Source organism: Heliangelus exortis, chromosome 7, assembly GCF_036169615.1.
Source record: "Heliangelus exortis chromosome 7, bHelExo1.hap1, whole genome shotgun sequence".
NCBI classification, from domain to species: domain Eukaryota; kingdom Metazoa; phylum Chordata; class Aves; order Apodiformes; family Trochilidae; genus Heliangelus; species Heliangelus exortis.
In genome coordinates, this window is record NC_092428.1 from 15,843,559 (window position 1) to 15,858,555 (window position 14,997).

The 14,997-nt window shown below is 43.4% G+C and overlaps 1 protein-coding gene across 1 annotated transcript; it reads right to left on the reverse strand.

Moving 5' to 3' along the window:
- Positions 1–195: 195 nt before the first annotated feature.
- Positions 196–14,432, reverse strand: LOC139798429 (nucleolar RNA helicase 2-like). The gene is made up of 15 exons (XM_071749039.1): positions 14,001–14,432; positions 13,520–13,813; positions 12,018–12,093; positions 10,698–10,876; positions 9,425–9,542; positions 8,245–8,430; positions 6,749–6,894; positions 6,340–6,489; positions 5,398–5,559; positions 4,697–4,816; positions 4,171–4,244; positions 2,965–3,124; positions 1,999–2,133; positions 1,258–1,302; positions 196–452 (listed from the first exon to the last, which is right to left on the reverse strand). The coding sequence occupies exons 1-15, from the start codon at positions 14,364–14,366 to the stop codon at positions 288–290; spliced, it is 2,376 nt and encodes a 791-aa protein (XP_071605140.1). The 5' UTR covers positions 14,367–14,432; the 3' UTR covers positions 196–287.
- Between the last annotated feature and the right edge of the window lie 565 nt (positions 14,433–14,997).

Below are 14,997 nucleotides of genomic sequence, written 5' to 3' on the forward strand. Positions count from 1 at the left end.
CACGTATCTCCCACAGTACTGAGCTGCCAGTGAAACTGTATTCCCTTGACGTGCATAGTGCATCTAATAGCAGGAAAATGGCAGCAGGGGGTCTGCTGAGCAAGAAGAATCTTCAAAAATCCGTCATTTCAGCAAACGTGATTTATAGCCATCATCCAGGGTGGGCCGCTCTTTCAAGGAATAAAGACAGAGAGGAACATCTAACAGGCTTTTACTTTTTGATAAAAACCAGCTCAGTCCCGTATCTGTGCCACAAGTTACTCAAGTGACCCCTTAAAACCATGTCCTCAGTTTCCATTCTTAAACCAGTTGTTTCTCTTGAAGCCACCATTGCTTTGCCTCCCATTTCCAAACCTGGAGAGTCCTCGTCCTGCTTCCTGTGGGTACTCTTCCAGCTCAGGCAATTCCTTTGCTACCGACAGCTGCCAGCGCCTCGTGTCGCTCCACTGCTCCTGAAACAAGAGCAATGTAAGGAGACTTCACATGCCTGCAGGTCCAAGGCACCCTAGATAATTAAAAGCAACACTGGATGCAGAAGCATTTCCAGACAAATCCCACGTGTGGCAGATCTCTCGAGATACAACTTAGAATCATCAGGTCATGCAACAGTTAAGAGCTGGAAGGGACCTTAAAGATCACCCAGTTCCAATCCCCCTCTGGGTAGGCAGGGACACCTTCCACTAGATTGGGTTGCTCAGTTACCCATTCAGCCTGGCCTTGAATGCTTCCAGGGATAGAGCTTCCAAAGCTTCCCTGGACAACCTGTTCCAGTGTCTCACCACCCTCACACTGAAGGATTTCCTCCTCATCTCTAACCTCATCTCCCTTTTTCCAGTTTAAAACCATTTACCTGTTGTCCTCTCACTACAAGCCCTTGTAAAAATTCCCCACCTTTCCTGTAGACCCCCCTCAGGTACTTAAACTTGCAGTCCCGTGACAAAGGGTAAGTGATCTCAAAAGGCCAAGAGGGAGTAGACAGAAAACTCGTTAACTCTCAAATACACTGGAGAATTTAAAAGCCAAAGTCAAAGAGCACAGGATCTTGTTCACTAAAACCAGGTAATCCAGTAAGAACTTCAATGAGAAAGAGGCATGACAGGGTAACAACTGTGCTGTGAGATTTCCAATGACTGTATTGCTTATGTAAGATCCTTATGAAAACAAAAACTTTATCCTCCCAAACCACCCTATATTCAATCCTATATTTCAAATTCCAAATCACCAGGTTCCAAAGATAATTTTGGCTAAAAAGCATACCTGTATGTTACTCAGTTCACCAACAGGGATATCAAAGCACACTCCCTGTAACAGAAAAGAAGAAGCATTTGTTTTTCAAAGATATATCCAAGAACAGAGACAGACAGCTCCAGAAGGGCAGCACCTGCACTGCTCACACACGCTAACTGAAGAAACCAGAAATGGCAGAAAGCACGGCCTTTGGGGGCAGCTTTCTAGAAGCTGAAGTAAAAAGCAGTTAAAACACAAAAGCCGATAATAAAATGCAGACTCAAATGCTCTGTACTGACAGCAGCATTGCCTGCAATCAGCCTGCTTGAAAAAAACCAGGCATCATCTGTCAAGAGCACACTTGCTGAAAAAACAAGTGCTAGGCACATCAGGAGCCAGGCTGATGGGTGAACACCACACTGCTCAGGTCAGGCAGGCAGTCACTGCCCTACTCCACAGCTGTGTTTTCAATGCAGTGATATATTGTGTAAGCAGGAGTTCACAGTGAAAGAACAGAGGTCATAAGAACCACTCACGCTACGTACATATTTCTGATGCTTTCTTGTTTTTTCATTTTTTTTTAGGAGAGAATTCCTCCCTAATAATTTAGGAGCTACGTCTGATTTCAAGAGTCTTTTAAAGCATTCCACTAGCTACAATGCTGGTGCTTAGAACTCCTGGTGCTTAGAACTCCTGCCTCACTCACTACAAAAACTGGCCAGACACATGCACATACACCTGTCTCCCTTCCCCAAGGTTGGGCCATCTTACCATCTTCCCCTTGAGCAAACGCATTGCAGATATTTTGGCATCCACTTCCTCACCAAGCTGCTCTTTCAGTCCTCGCCAGGCATAGCTCATGCTGCGCATCTCTATTGAACACTTTAACACCATGGTCACATAGCCCTTCAGCAAACAGAGAAAAACATTGACAAAACTAAACTTGGGTGGACAGCCTGTTTCACATTAACCAATGAACTATATTATACCTTAACGTTACCTATACCTTAATGTTATTGTAATGTAATGTTTAATTCTAAGAGGCCGATTTACCAAAAGTGAAGGAACTAAAAGCCTCCTAAGAAGATGAATGCATCCATCTAACCTGGGATTGGCCATTGATATATAAAGGCCAATAGGATTTCTTTATTTCAGCCAGAAGCAGAGACACATTTATTCAATACATACAGAAATTACTGCTAGAAAAGGGATAAAAAATACCCTGATAAAAGCAGCACAGTCCTGTCACATGCTATTTCAAAAATTGTGTTACCACATAACAGACTGGACCAAGTTCTCTCAAAATGCATCATAAAAAGGAAGGGCTGCACTTCTGTCAAGATTTTTCTGAAAGCAGGTAATCCCATGCTAGACTTACTTGAAACATTATAGAAATGTAAAAGTTTCCTGGGTATGGAAAACTACAATAGCAGGAAACTTTCTGTTAGTTGGCAAAGTGTGGTAAGTTCAACTGTCCTAGAGTTTTAAGCCTTCTGTCACTTAAAGCTCTGGAGAATTCTATTTAACTTTCATTACAAGAAAACTGAGTAACTGATTTAGAGCTCCTCTGGTTTCCTGCAGAGTGCCAGTGAGAGTTGATTCTAGTTAAGGAACAAAAAACAAACAAGAAGCTGAGGTAACAGCTATTCAGAAACCCTACTGAAAGAGCCCAAGGAGATGCCACACTTGGACCAGAGGCAGGCAATTAACTGATTACACAGGTACAGCATTATTTACCGCAGTTGAGTTGATCAAGGAACGCTGCTGTATGTACGCTGCCCCCGAAATATGGGCCAGAGCTGCAGCCAGGGCATCAACTGCCCCTTTTTCATCTATGAGCTCTTGAGCAGATTTTCTGAAGTAGTCTACTGCAGAAGGAGGAATGTCCTCCAACAACCTGCGTTGTGACAACGAAAGTTTAAGAGATCAATAAAGGCCAGAGTGAAGTGTTTAAGACAAGACTTCAGACAGCTTTCAGGATTATCAAATCATCTCTAAAAGCCTTTGCTATGTATGTATGTAAGTATGAATATGAACTCATACTTCAGTACCACTCATTTCACTGGACACCTTCAGCATGCTAAACACTCATCTTCTCTGTTCATTCAGTCAAGCCCCTCGAAAAGATATACAATGTAGCATATTTGAAAGCATTGATAGACATGGAGGGAAGGCTCTAAAATATCTTAACCCAAGAATCAACAAGAAAGCATTGCCAGCAAACCCTAGAACCCCTTCCTTTAACTTCACAAGGAAACCACTACAATGCCACTGGGCTGATATTTCTTGCTCTCACTTCAAGCTGATGAAATTTATTTCTGGGACAGTCAGTGAAAACAAGCTGGGAAACTTTTAAATGCTACTTTAGTACACCAGCACTTCCAATTTTTCAGCACACTGTGAACCCAACACCTTGCCCATTATCTCTTTGACACTGGCAAACCCTCAGTAATTATCATAATCCCTGCCAATGCAATTTGAACCAATGGGGCATAAAACGTAAACAGAGCTGTATGGAATAAAAACCGAGATGTCCAAGAATAAATTTATCCATACAAAGAAACATGGGATGGGGCTACAATACCCTCATTACTGCAGAGTAACTCCTCTTTATGCTAAGTATTGCACTTTACACACTGGTACCATAGTCATCTGAGCAGATGATACTTTCCCCTCAGACAGTAATTCCCTGTTCTGCTGTTCATTTCTGATAAACTAAACAGAGGTTAGTTTTTGCAAGAACTCAAAAGAACCTTATGTTCTGTGAAAAGGTCTATGTTCAAGCAGACAGAGGTTTATTGATATCTTATGAAAACATCTGACTTCTACCACATAGGCAAAGACATGCTCACATGCAGGTCTGACCCCTTAAAGCTCTACATTAGCAGCATAGTTGTTGGCAAGATCTCTAGACATCTTTTAGTAACAGGCAAACAAACTTACTTTTTGGCATCATTACTTGAAGCTTTAATTACATCTGTAGCAGAGGGAACACCTACACGCTTAAATGTAATTCCCTGAAATCAAGAAAACAAATTACAGTTAAAGGTGCTTTCAGCACTCTACAACTCAACCCTATGTCACTCACATTAACAACATCTCTAGCCACTTACTCTTTACAATGTCAACACAGTCTTCACTTAATTGAAGTTACTCTGAAATCTAGAATAAAGCTCTTTAAATTGGCTACTTTGCATCAATTTCCATGGAGACTGAATGAAACCATGGTCTCCTTCATGTATTCCAGTCACAGTCTGTCTGCTAACAGCAAATACTGCCAGCATGGGGAAACTCATGAGACTTAAGAACAGGTTTATACAAAAGCATCTACAAACACCTACCAAATAGCAACATTTTAGACTGTGGGACACCCAAACCGGACTCATTAGCAGCACATAATTACAGAGTCTAGAGCAGCAGAGTCTTTTCAGGACCTAATTTCATTACAGAAGTCTGAGGTACAACTCACCGCTTTGTGCTCAACTTGTTTCAGAAGATCTTCTTCTCTTCTTTGAAATAAACAAATGCAAACCCCAGTCCGGCCAGCTCGACCCGTCCGGCCAGAACGATGGATATAGGAATCAACATCCTTTAAGAATTCAAATTAACATGAGAAACTAATGACATTTCAACTGCTGACATTCATACATTGTAAAAGAAAGAAAATACAACCTAAATTCTAATTCAGAGCCTAAGGAGTGGTACATTATGTGTCTATACCTAAACTTGTAACTACACACAAACTACTTGGGTTTGCATATAGTACCCTGCCCAAGGTATGCTGCCTGAATTTTAACAAACACTACTGACACAAGGGCTTTTATTAAAAAAAAGCTTCACTGGAGTTTCAAAAGAACAAAAAAGCAGCAGGAATACTTTAGAATTGTTATGAAAATGCAGTGACACTTGAAACCGATTCAGAAATCGATGAAACAACATCAAAAGCTGTCTTACAACTTCCCAGAGTAACTAAAACCCATCACCTTTAATCGAAGCTCAAAATACAGGAGCTTAACTAGGAAATTATACAGGAGCTTAACTAGGAAATTCTAGGCCTGTATTTACAAAAAAGCCACTTCATTTGTGAATCAGGACTTAACTCTGGTAAAGAAAGAGAAAAAAACCCATTGCGCTGTCTAAAAAAAAAAAAAAAAACATCTAATGACTTACTTTTGGTGGTGAGCACTGTACAACAAGGTCAACTTCAGGAATATCCAAACCCCGGGCAGCTACATTTGTTGCAATCAGAACTTCAAACACACCATTTCTAAAGCCTTTCAAAGTAATTTCTCTCTGTTTCTGTGGAATGTCACCATGCAATGACTGAGCATCCTGTCATGAAACAAACCATTAACGTGTCATTTAACAGGGGACTCTAGGCTGCAGTATGTAAAGATTTTTAATTACAAAACTCAAAATACTGTGAAGAGCAACAGAAGTACACAGCTGATGCCAAAGGAATATAAAGCACCCTAACTTTGTGGTTTGATCTTCCTCTGACATTTATCAAATACCAGGTAAACTATGTATTCCCACTACTGTTCTTTCTTCATAAATTAGAATTTTGTAACAAACAGGATTTTCTCTTAAAATTAAAATCCAGTACCTTTCCCCACAAAAAAAGGATAATCCAAGCAAGCATAGAAAACCTGACCAATAGTTCACTTTCACCTGAATTCCAAAGAAACTATTAAATAACTTTCTAAGGACAACAAAACATTCTATTCTACCATATTAGTTGGATTTTCCTGAATCCTGACTGTTCAAAGAATAAATATCATTAAGAGATGGGAATCTGAAAAGCACACTAGTTTGATGGGCTATGTGCACTATACTAGTTCCTGTTTATTACCATTATTACTATCTCTTGGTTATTCAGCATAAGCTGACTATTTTCCCTTGATCCTGTTCTGCATGATTTTAACACTAATGGAATAAATTCTTTCTGCCAGCCATGAGGATATTTTAACTGCAGCGCTCTGCTTTTAGAAACCAAAGTCTTAAATCCACCCACAGAAACACCTCCATCCACACAGTTCCAAGCCTGTATTTACTTCAGGGCAGTCAGCCCCTGAATATCCCAACTGTTGCTCTCCCTTCAGATCCCAGTACCTGTTTGAGTGAAGCATTCATGGCCAGTTCATTTGCTTCCTTTTTGGTCTCACAGAAGACAATGGTTCTCCCACGGCTGCCACTGTAGACTTGAATGATGTCCCCAAGGACTCCTGCTCTCTGGGACGAGCGACACTGGATAGCCAAGTGCTATTTGGGAAGGAAACAGAAGCATCTATGTTAAATCTAAGACACACACAGGACAGATAAACATCAACACAGAAAGAATTATGGGATTTTTAAAGTTTGCAAACTACTGGCAAACAACTGAAAAGCTGTGCTTAAAAACTTTGTGTCAATCATGTCAAAAGTCATTCCACACCTCCCATTTGTGAGATCAGTGCAGAACCCATCTCTTCCAGACCACGTGTTCTGGAGAGCTGCTCTGCTCTGCAACAGAATCACTCACTTCCACAGTCGTGGCAGTCCTTTGAGTCTTCTTTCCAATCAGGTCAATCTGTTCATATTCAGTTTTCATGTATTTTTTTGCTACATCATATACCCATCGTGGACAAGTTGCAGAAAACAGCAGTGTTTGGGGATTGTTCTCAGAACCTGGAAGGAAAAGCCACCAATTTCAGTCATCATAATAGACTCTGAAATTTAAATACTGATAAAAAAGCAACAGACTTGCTCTCAAATTGAGAGGTTTGTATGTACAAGAGTCAGGTACGAGAAGAAAACTAAGAAGCAATGAAAACGTTTTTAATACCCTTTAAATACCAAGGGCAAAATTACACAATTTTACCTGGACAAAACTGAATCCTTCATCTTGTCTGAGAAGAAATGCAAGACACATTTATAGATTGTTCACTAAACATGGTTTACACCAAGCCTGAAGTCCTCCCACATAACTTTAAGAACCTGTCTCAATCCCTCCTTGCCTGGCATTCCAGTAGTAACTACCTGGGAACATTATGGCTATGTGCAAAGGAAAAATGTCAGGCTAAAAACACTGCAGATCAGAGTGAGGAAGAATAATACAACATAGACAGCTGCAGAAGAAGAGTTTAACAAACAGTACCTTGAAAAAGTTTAACCTACCTTCATAGCTCCTCAGCATCAGACAGAAAGAAACACACATTGCAAAAGAATGCTTATTATCCCTTACAGTGTTTTTACAGGTATGAAGAAAATTTTTAAGATTGAATAATTATAACAACTCTTCCAAAACCTATATAGATTTTCTTCTTTAAAAGCTTCTACTTTTTTGCTGTCAGGAAGGACAAATACCAACTGCAGAAATGGGGAGAATATAACAAGCAAAAATAACAGTGGCTGTAGTGGATCAAACCTAAGACCCATGAAGTTCACATACCCTCTCCAACAGTAGTCAAGTGTAGCTTAAGAAGTTTATTAAGAAAATCTATCAGCAATCAGCTTTTCTGACTTCCAGAGCCAGAACTGACACCCTCTTTATATTTCTACTTCTACTAATTCATCAAGTCACTTGTCAAAACTTTTGGCACGTGACAAGGAATTTCACACTACTAAAATAACCATCTTCTGCTCTGTACCTGCTTCCTGGTGGCTTTCACTAAGTGCCCATTACATCAGAAGAGCAGATACTCCCTAGTTGTCAACCTTATGTCATGACAAGTGTACAGACATATCAAAACCCTAACTCTGCCACCCCTCTCGGGAAAAAGAATACTATGGCTCAGGGATCTAGGTTGTGTTTTTTACTTTTTAGCCTTTTTTTCCCCCCCCCTCCTTCCAGAGATGCCACTCCAAGCCTTTACCCACCTGTTACTTTACTTCGAATATTTTCCAATTCTACCCTAGCCTTTTATCTGTGCTCTGATACTAGCACTGCACAAAAAAGTCAAATTGAGGGTGCACCAGCAGTTTTCAAACTGTGTTTTCTGCATTGTCTCCTATGCTTCTCCTGATGTCAGAATTTACCTTTTTTGTAAGCAAATCCTAAGATTTCTTCCACTTGTTCAGCAAAGCCCATGTCTAACATGTGATCAACTTCATCCAATACAACGTGCTTCACACTGGAAAGGTCCAGCTTGCTATTCTGAACGTGGTCTTTGATTCGTCCAGGAGTTCCCACTAGAATATCAATGCCACTTTTAAGGAGATCAACTGGAAGAAAAGAGAAAAACAATGACAGTGTCAGAACACTAAGACACAACAAGGTTAAAAGTTGCCAGTACACAGCAATGCTTCCAGTTTTAAAACTAAAAAGCTACTGCCCTTCACTTTCATCATCACATGAAGTACTATGCCCAGCCTGGGTAACTAACAAGCATAGTGGGGTCTGAGTTGCTCTGTCAGGAGTATCAGCTAAAATACCAGCTACACCACAAGTTAAGTTACAGTAAAACACACCAATTTCTAATGATCTTGCATTAGAAAACTCCAGAGCTTTATTACAGGAAAATGCTTTAGTTTTTCAGTTAAATTCTTTTTCACAGCTACCTCTGGAGACAGCCAGAGCCTCATACACAACCCTTTCCCTTGGATGTCCCAGTGCAAGTCCACACAGAAAAACCCCCACAAACGCACAACAAAGAAGAAACCAAAAGGAATAATCACTTGCCAGATCTACAACCACCCTTTTAAATAAAAATTTCTAAAATCACAGAATTGTCACGATTGGAAAAGACCTCTAAAATCAACGCATCCAACTGCCAACATCCCTCCTGCCCCCCAGATGAAGAAAATAAAATATACTTATCAGTATCCATATCAACATGCCCACTAAAGCATGTCCTCAAGTGCCTCACCTACACACTTTTAAATACTTCTGGGGATGTCAATTCCACCACCTCCCTGGGCTATCTGTTCCAGTGCCTTACGACTCAGTGAAGAAATTATTCCTAACATCCAGTCTAAACCTCCCCTGGTGTAACTTCAGACCATTTCCTGTAGTCCTACCATTTATTCACTTGAGAGAAGAGGCCAACACCCACCTCCCTACAACTCTCCATAATTCAACCCAGGCTGCATGATCTCTTTGAAAGCACTGTCATGGTTCCTAACTAGAGGGGAAGGAGGGCAGGGGGAGATTTATTTATGGAATGAATTTGGAGATAGTCAACTCCAGTCCAGGAGCAACTCCTCAGCATTTACTTACGCTGTTCTTTATATGGAGTTCCTCCATAAAAACAAGCCACTGACAGTTTCCTGGTGAGATTCTTGAAGTCTCTGGCTACCTGAGTGGCCAGTTCCCTGGTTGGAACAAGAACCAGCACCTGAAGGGAGTGAAAAGAGACAAAAATGTAAGCTGTGTTTGAGAGAAGGTGCTAGGAGAAGCAGGATTACTTCATGTCAAACAGCTTGTACTCTCATTCTTATCCTACACTTGTTGCAGAGATGTTCACAGCTCCCCACCATCCCAGCAATATTTCCTGCCACCTGGAGCTTACACAACACACCCTCAGAGCCAGCAAGAAGAAACAAGACAAAGCATTACAAGATAACAGCGATGCATAACAATTTTTTTTCTTAAGTTAATGCCAGATAATGTAGACACTTGGTAACATTACCAAGGACAATGAAGGTGCAGTTCAGCACTAAAACGCCACGAATGGCCCCTAAACAATTTGGAGCAAAAAAAATCCTAAAAGATAAACCATATAATGCATTCTAGCCACATATCCTCCTTCTCCACCTACATGCCTTCCTCCAGGATCTATCCTTCCCCCCTTCAGTTTCCTTAAAAATGAAACAATAAAACAAAGAGCTGCACTCTACTCTAGAAATCTTTCAGACAGTAGGATTTTAAAACTTGCAACATCCTTAGAGTTAATAAAATACAAAAATTATGTAGGCAGCAAACCTGCAGACTGTAACAGTTTTTCATTCTAACGATAAATATGTACACTTAATTCGTGTGGCAATGTATCACAGGTATCTGGCTATTAATTCCACCTTGTGCATAAGTAGAAATGTAAACATCACTTACATCCATTAAGTTGAGTCTCCAGACATGAAGGAAGAATACAAAAACATGACCTGTCAGTTCTCACCACAGAATTTATAGTGAGGAACCACCTCAGTGAAGGTAGACTGACTCAACCACTACTTGAGAAGAAGGGGATTTGACCCCAAAGCCACACAATAAATTCCCAAGGACAGTGATCTGGAAGCCCACTAGCTACTTCTGCAGTGCCCTCACCCAAACAAAGGTGAGAAGGAGCCCTAAACATAAAACCTGTTCCCACAGCAATGCTCAAAAAACTTCTGCCACTCTGTAGCTCCTAAGCTGAGGAAAGTGCTCAGTATTTTAAACACCAATAAAGGGGGGAAAAAAAAAAAATCCCAGAGAAGTCCCCAAAACAACTACAAAATCAATTCTGAAAACTGCCATACTCTAAGGTTTTGGTGTTAACCCTTAAGTGAGTTACTTTTGGTGCACGGCCTCTTCTCCCATCTTGTGAGACACTCTGAAGCTTTTCAGTCAGTGGAATTGCAAAAGAAAAGGTTTTCCCGGTTCCTGTTCGAGCCTGAGCAATTAGGTCTTTACCATCAAATATAGGCTGAAAGGTCTTCACTTGCACAGGGAACAGGTACTTTACACCTCGAGCTGTAAAATAAACCAAAGAGACTTTATTAAAAGGTGCTGATTCTACTGCAAGATGAACAAACAATCAGAAGGCTATATAATGACCCCAAATATGTAGGGCACAGAATGTCAAATCCTGTACACAACAGGAGATGCAACTTGGAAGAAAACCACATCTTGGGTTTTACTCCTACTCCAGATCAAAAAGTATTCCCCCCAGACATACAACTGAGTATCCACAATAAAATACAGCTGCCTTTGTGATGTTTACTGTAAGACAACTGGAGACAAAGAAAAAAAACAAAGCAATGTGGAGGAAGAGGACAAAGAGAATGTGGTATACGTGTCCTCTCAGTGAAACATCCTTGAGCTGATGGGCACCAAGCCATGGGAAAGATGAACAAGATGATGCTGCTTGCTAGCAGCATTGGAGTCTGTATCTTTCATCTCCACAAAGAAACAATATTTTTTCTGATACAGCACAAGATTTTGTGCTAGCTTGGTTTTGAGGTGTGAGAGGAGATTAAGTTGTTTGTTTCTAAACATTCTAAAGCTTCAGAAAGATTTTGCACCGTGGATATGAAACCATACATCCAATAAAATTTCTGAGCAAGGAAAACATAAAGGAACATGGACAATTTTGTCAGAGGAACAAGAACTGCATGTTCCCAACACAGAGGGCAAGAACACTACAGAGATTACCTCACTAACAAAGCTAACTTGGAAGAGATAAGAAAATGCCCAGAAGTATGAGAATAATCATAGACATTCTGTTCATAGAAGCCAAAGAATGTTCACATACAAACCCATCACACTTATTTAAGAAGTGACAGCTGATATGGGAAATGAAGTAGATACACAGCAAGCAGAATAATAATGATAACAGAAGCCTTCCTCTACAATGTGTATCTAGAAATAACCACACCATGGAAGAATACAATCACCTTAAGGTACCTGCAACTGAACAAAACAGAAACTTTGCTCCTATTAATAACAGTAGATTATTTGAATCTACAGTTACTGTTCATGTATGTATTCTTACCACACAATAAATGTCAATTTAGGAGAATTCACCAATGTCTTCTGCCTCTGCTTATATGGGTAAAATAAGGCCTATCCTCTGGAAAAATATTTATAGGAATTTCTTTTCACCTTAACTAACCTTTGAGAAGGTTGATGGTGTTTTGGGAGAGAGAAAAATTGGAGAAGTTGCCTTCTTTTTCTTCTTCTGTCAGCTCCTAAGAGGATAAAACAAAGAAAAAAAAAGAGATGAGAAAATAACACACCTTACATAAGCACAAAATAAAAGCTGTGCATTTGCTTCACCACCATAATTTTACCAGATATCTCCTTACTGTTTCAAGTAAAAGAAAATCCTTGTGATGCAGGTACTACACAAACAAAAACCTCATCACAGCATAAAGAGAAAACAGAATACAAACACCCCGTATTAAAAGGCAAGATATAGTGACACAGTCTGCATCTCTCCATGCAACAGATTTCCTACAAGTGCATCTTGGTTTTACATCAGCCTTGAGTAAAGGCTCCCAAAGGTCTTCCCACTTTTACCTACAACTTGTTCAAAACCTTGACTAACACCTCACCTCTAATTCAGATATATCCACACCACCTTTTAAGGCACATGGCAAACAAAAAGGAAAAAGTGCCCTGCCACTGCGAACTAACCACATCATGCACATATGCTTGGCAAGTCAGGAAAGGAAAACTACTTGTTAAAAATCTCAACTGAAGTCCACTGAAATAATTAGAAAACATTTTCACAGCACAATGTACTAGGTGTCACAGTTCACTGTGTAATGCAGGAACTGCCCTCTAAATCACACATACTCACTTTACCACAGAAACAGCTTCTTAACTTTGCACACCAATAAACACTTAAACCTCACAATTTAGCTTCTAATTCAAAGATCCAAATGATCACATCACTACACCCAATGTACAAAAAACCACTCTCTTGATTCACAGTTCCACCTTAAACACAAGAAAGAACACCACCAACAGAAGGCCCTACACAGAGGAAGGCAAGATGAGGGGCCCAATTGCAGGCATGTGTGTGGCCAAGGGTGAAATATGAACAAGAAGGGGGGACTAATGAGGATAAGGGGGGAAATAATGAGGATAACCTTGCCCTTTCCTTACAGGACAACTTGCCAAATACTTCTTCAAAGGGCCAGCCAGCAGAGAAAGCACTCTCACAGTACACAGCAGTGAACATTTCTGGGACTGTGCCTCATTATGCAGTAGGGAGGACTCAGATCAAGCTGCTACACGATGACAAGCTAGCAAAGGGAAAGTGCCTTCTCCTAGCCAGCCTCCTCCACTGCAGGATACACTTGCTCCACACGGTTTGGCATTCACCACGAGGGAAAAGCACATGGAGAGACAGCCAACACGTGTGGGTGCATGCACTGCCAAGCTTCACTCAATCACCTGGAGCTTGGGCGGAACCGGACGTGATGCTGGGTGCCCCTCAGTGCTGTAAATCCCCCAGGAACAGCAACAAATGCTGCCTACGACAGCAACCTTACACTGCCACAGACCAAGCCCCCACACAGCACCTAACAGGAGTCATTAAGCCCACTCATTACCAGTAGAACTTTAATTCAGCATGACAAGGGCTCTGCAGACAGAGCATCACTCTACCTCCGCATCGCTGTCCTGTTCTCCATCAGCCGCGTCCCCGGACGCGCTCCGGGCTGCCAGGGATGTCACGCCGTTGCTTACGGCAGAGGATGCTTTCACCGTGTGCTCGGAGACGCTGCTCTCTTCAGCCAGGGCGTTGCTCTCCTCCCTGGTTCTTTTTGTCTTCTTGGGCAGCGGGGGCTCAAGATCACAGTCGCCCAGCTCGCTCTCCTCGGGCTGGGCCTGCTCGCCCTCGGCATTACCGCACCGCTTCACTTTCTCCGGCCGCTTTAGCTTCTTCTCATGAGTCTCCTCCTGCCGAAGTACCGGGAGTGTTACAAGGAGAATGCCCTCCGCCGCCTTTATCCGACTTTAAGGCCTGAAGCCCCACGCCGGGGTTCCCCCGCCATCCCCCCAAGCCCGCGGCGGGTCCAGGCCGACCTGCACAAAATGGCCGCCCCCGCGCGGCACGTGGGGCCCGGCCGCCCGCTCCTGTTCCCACCTTCGTCTTCCTCCGGCGTCCGTGGCGGAGCAACTCGGTGCCCGCCGGCGCTTGCGGCTCAGCGGGGCTGGCGTCGGGCATGGCGTCGGCCTGCTCCCCGGAGAGGTGCGCGGTGGCCCTACAGCTCGTCTCGCAGAGGAGACCCCCGGATCCTCGCCCCGCCCCGGCTCGCAGGAAGTGAGGCGCTGAGCTCAGAGCAGCCGGCGGGCGGGACGGGACGCGGGGCAGAGCCCCCGCCGCCAGCAGCAGCAGCGGGCCTGCTCCGCCGCCGCACAGCCAGCCCAGCCGCCGCCGATCGCTGACGGGGGCCGCCGCCCGGGCCGTGGGGAAGCCAAGCCGCGCCGCGCGGCCCCACACACCGCCCATGAAGCCGCTGCGACCCTGGCCGAGGCCGGCCAAGCGCAGCCCGACTCGACCCACCCCTTCCGCTGGCTCTGCCCCGTCGGTCCCTTCCTCCGGCTTCCCCCGTGCCCGTGGCGCCGTGCGCCGGGTCCTGACGTTGGCACCGCCTCCTACTCCCCTCACTGGGCTCCCGCGGCTGCGCTTCAAGCGCCGTCAGGCGGGATGCTGCGTCCCTCTCAGCTGTACCGGCACGGTACCATATGGAGCCATGCTGGGACGTACCGCCTCTGTCACTTCACATCGTCTGTCAGCAGCCCTGGCTAACCGGGGAGATCCCTGTTGCCGGGAGCTGAGCGACTGTGCCTGCCAGCTACAAGGAGGGCTGGGTTAGGGTCCCGCCAGCCAGACCTCGGTGCCGGGAAGGTGATGAGCCCGGCAACCCGGCTGTTGGAATGGGTTGATGAAAGGCAGATCCTGCTTGACAAACCTGATCTCCTTCTGTGGCAAGGGGGCCTGATTAGCGGATGAGGGAAAAACAGTGCTTTTTCCCTACCGAGACTTTGCTACCGCCTTTGACGCCATTTCCCACAGCTTTTTTCTGGAGCAACTGCTCATGCTTTGGACAACTGCACTCTTCCCGGGGTAAAAACTGTCT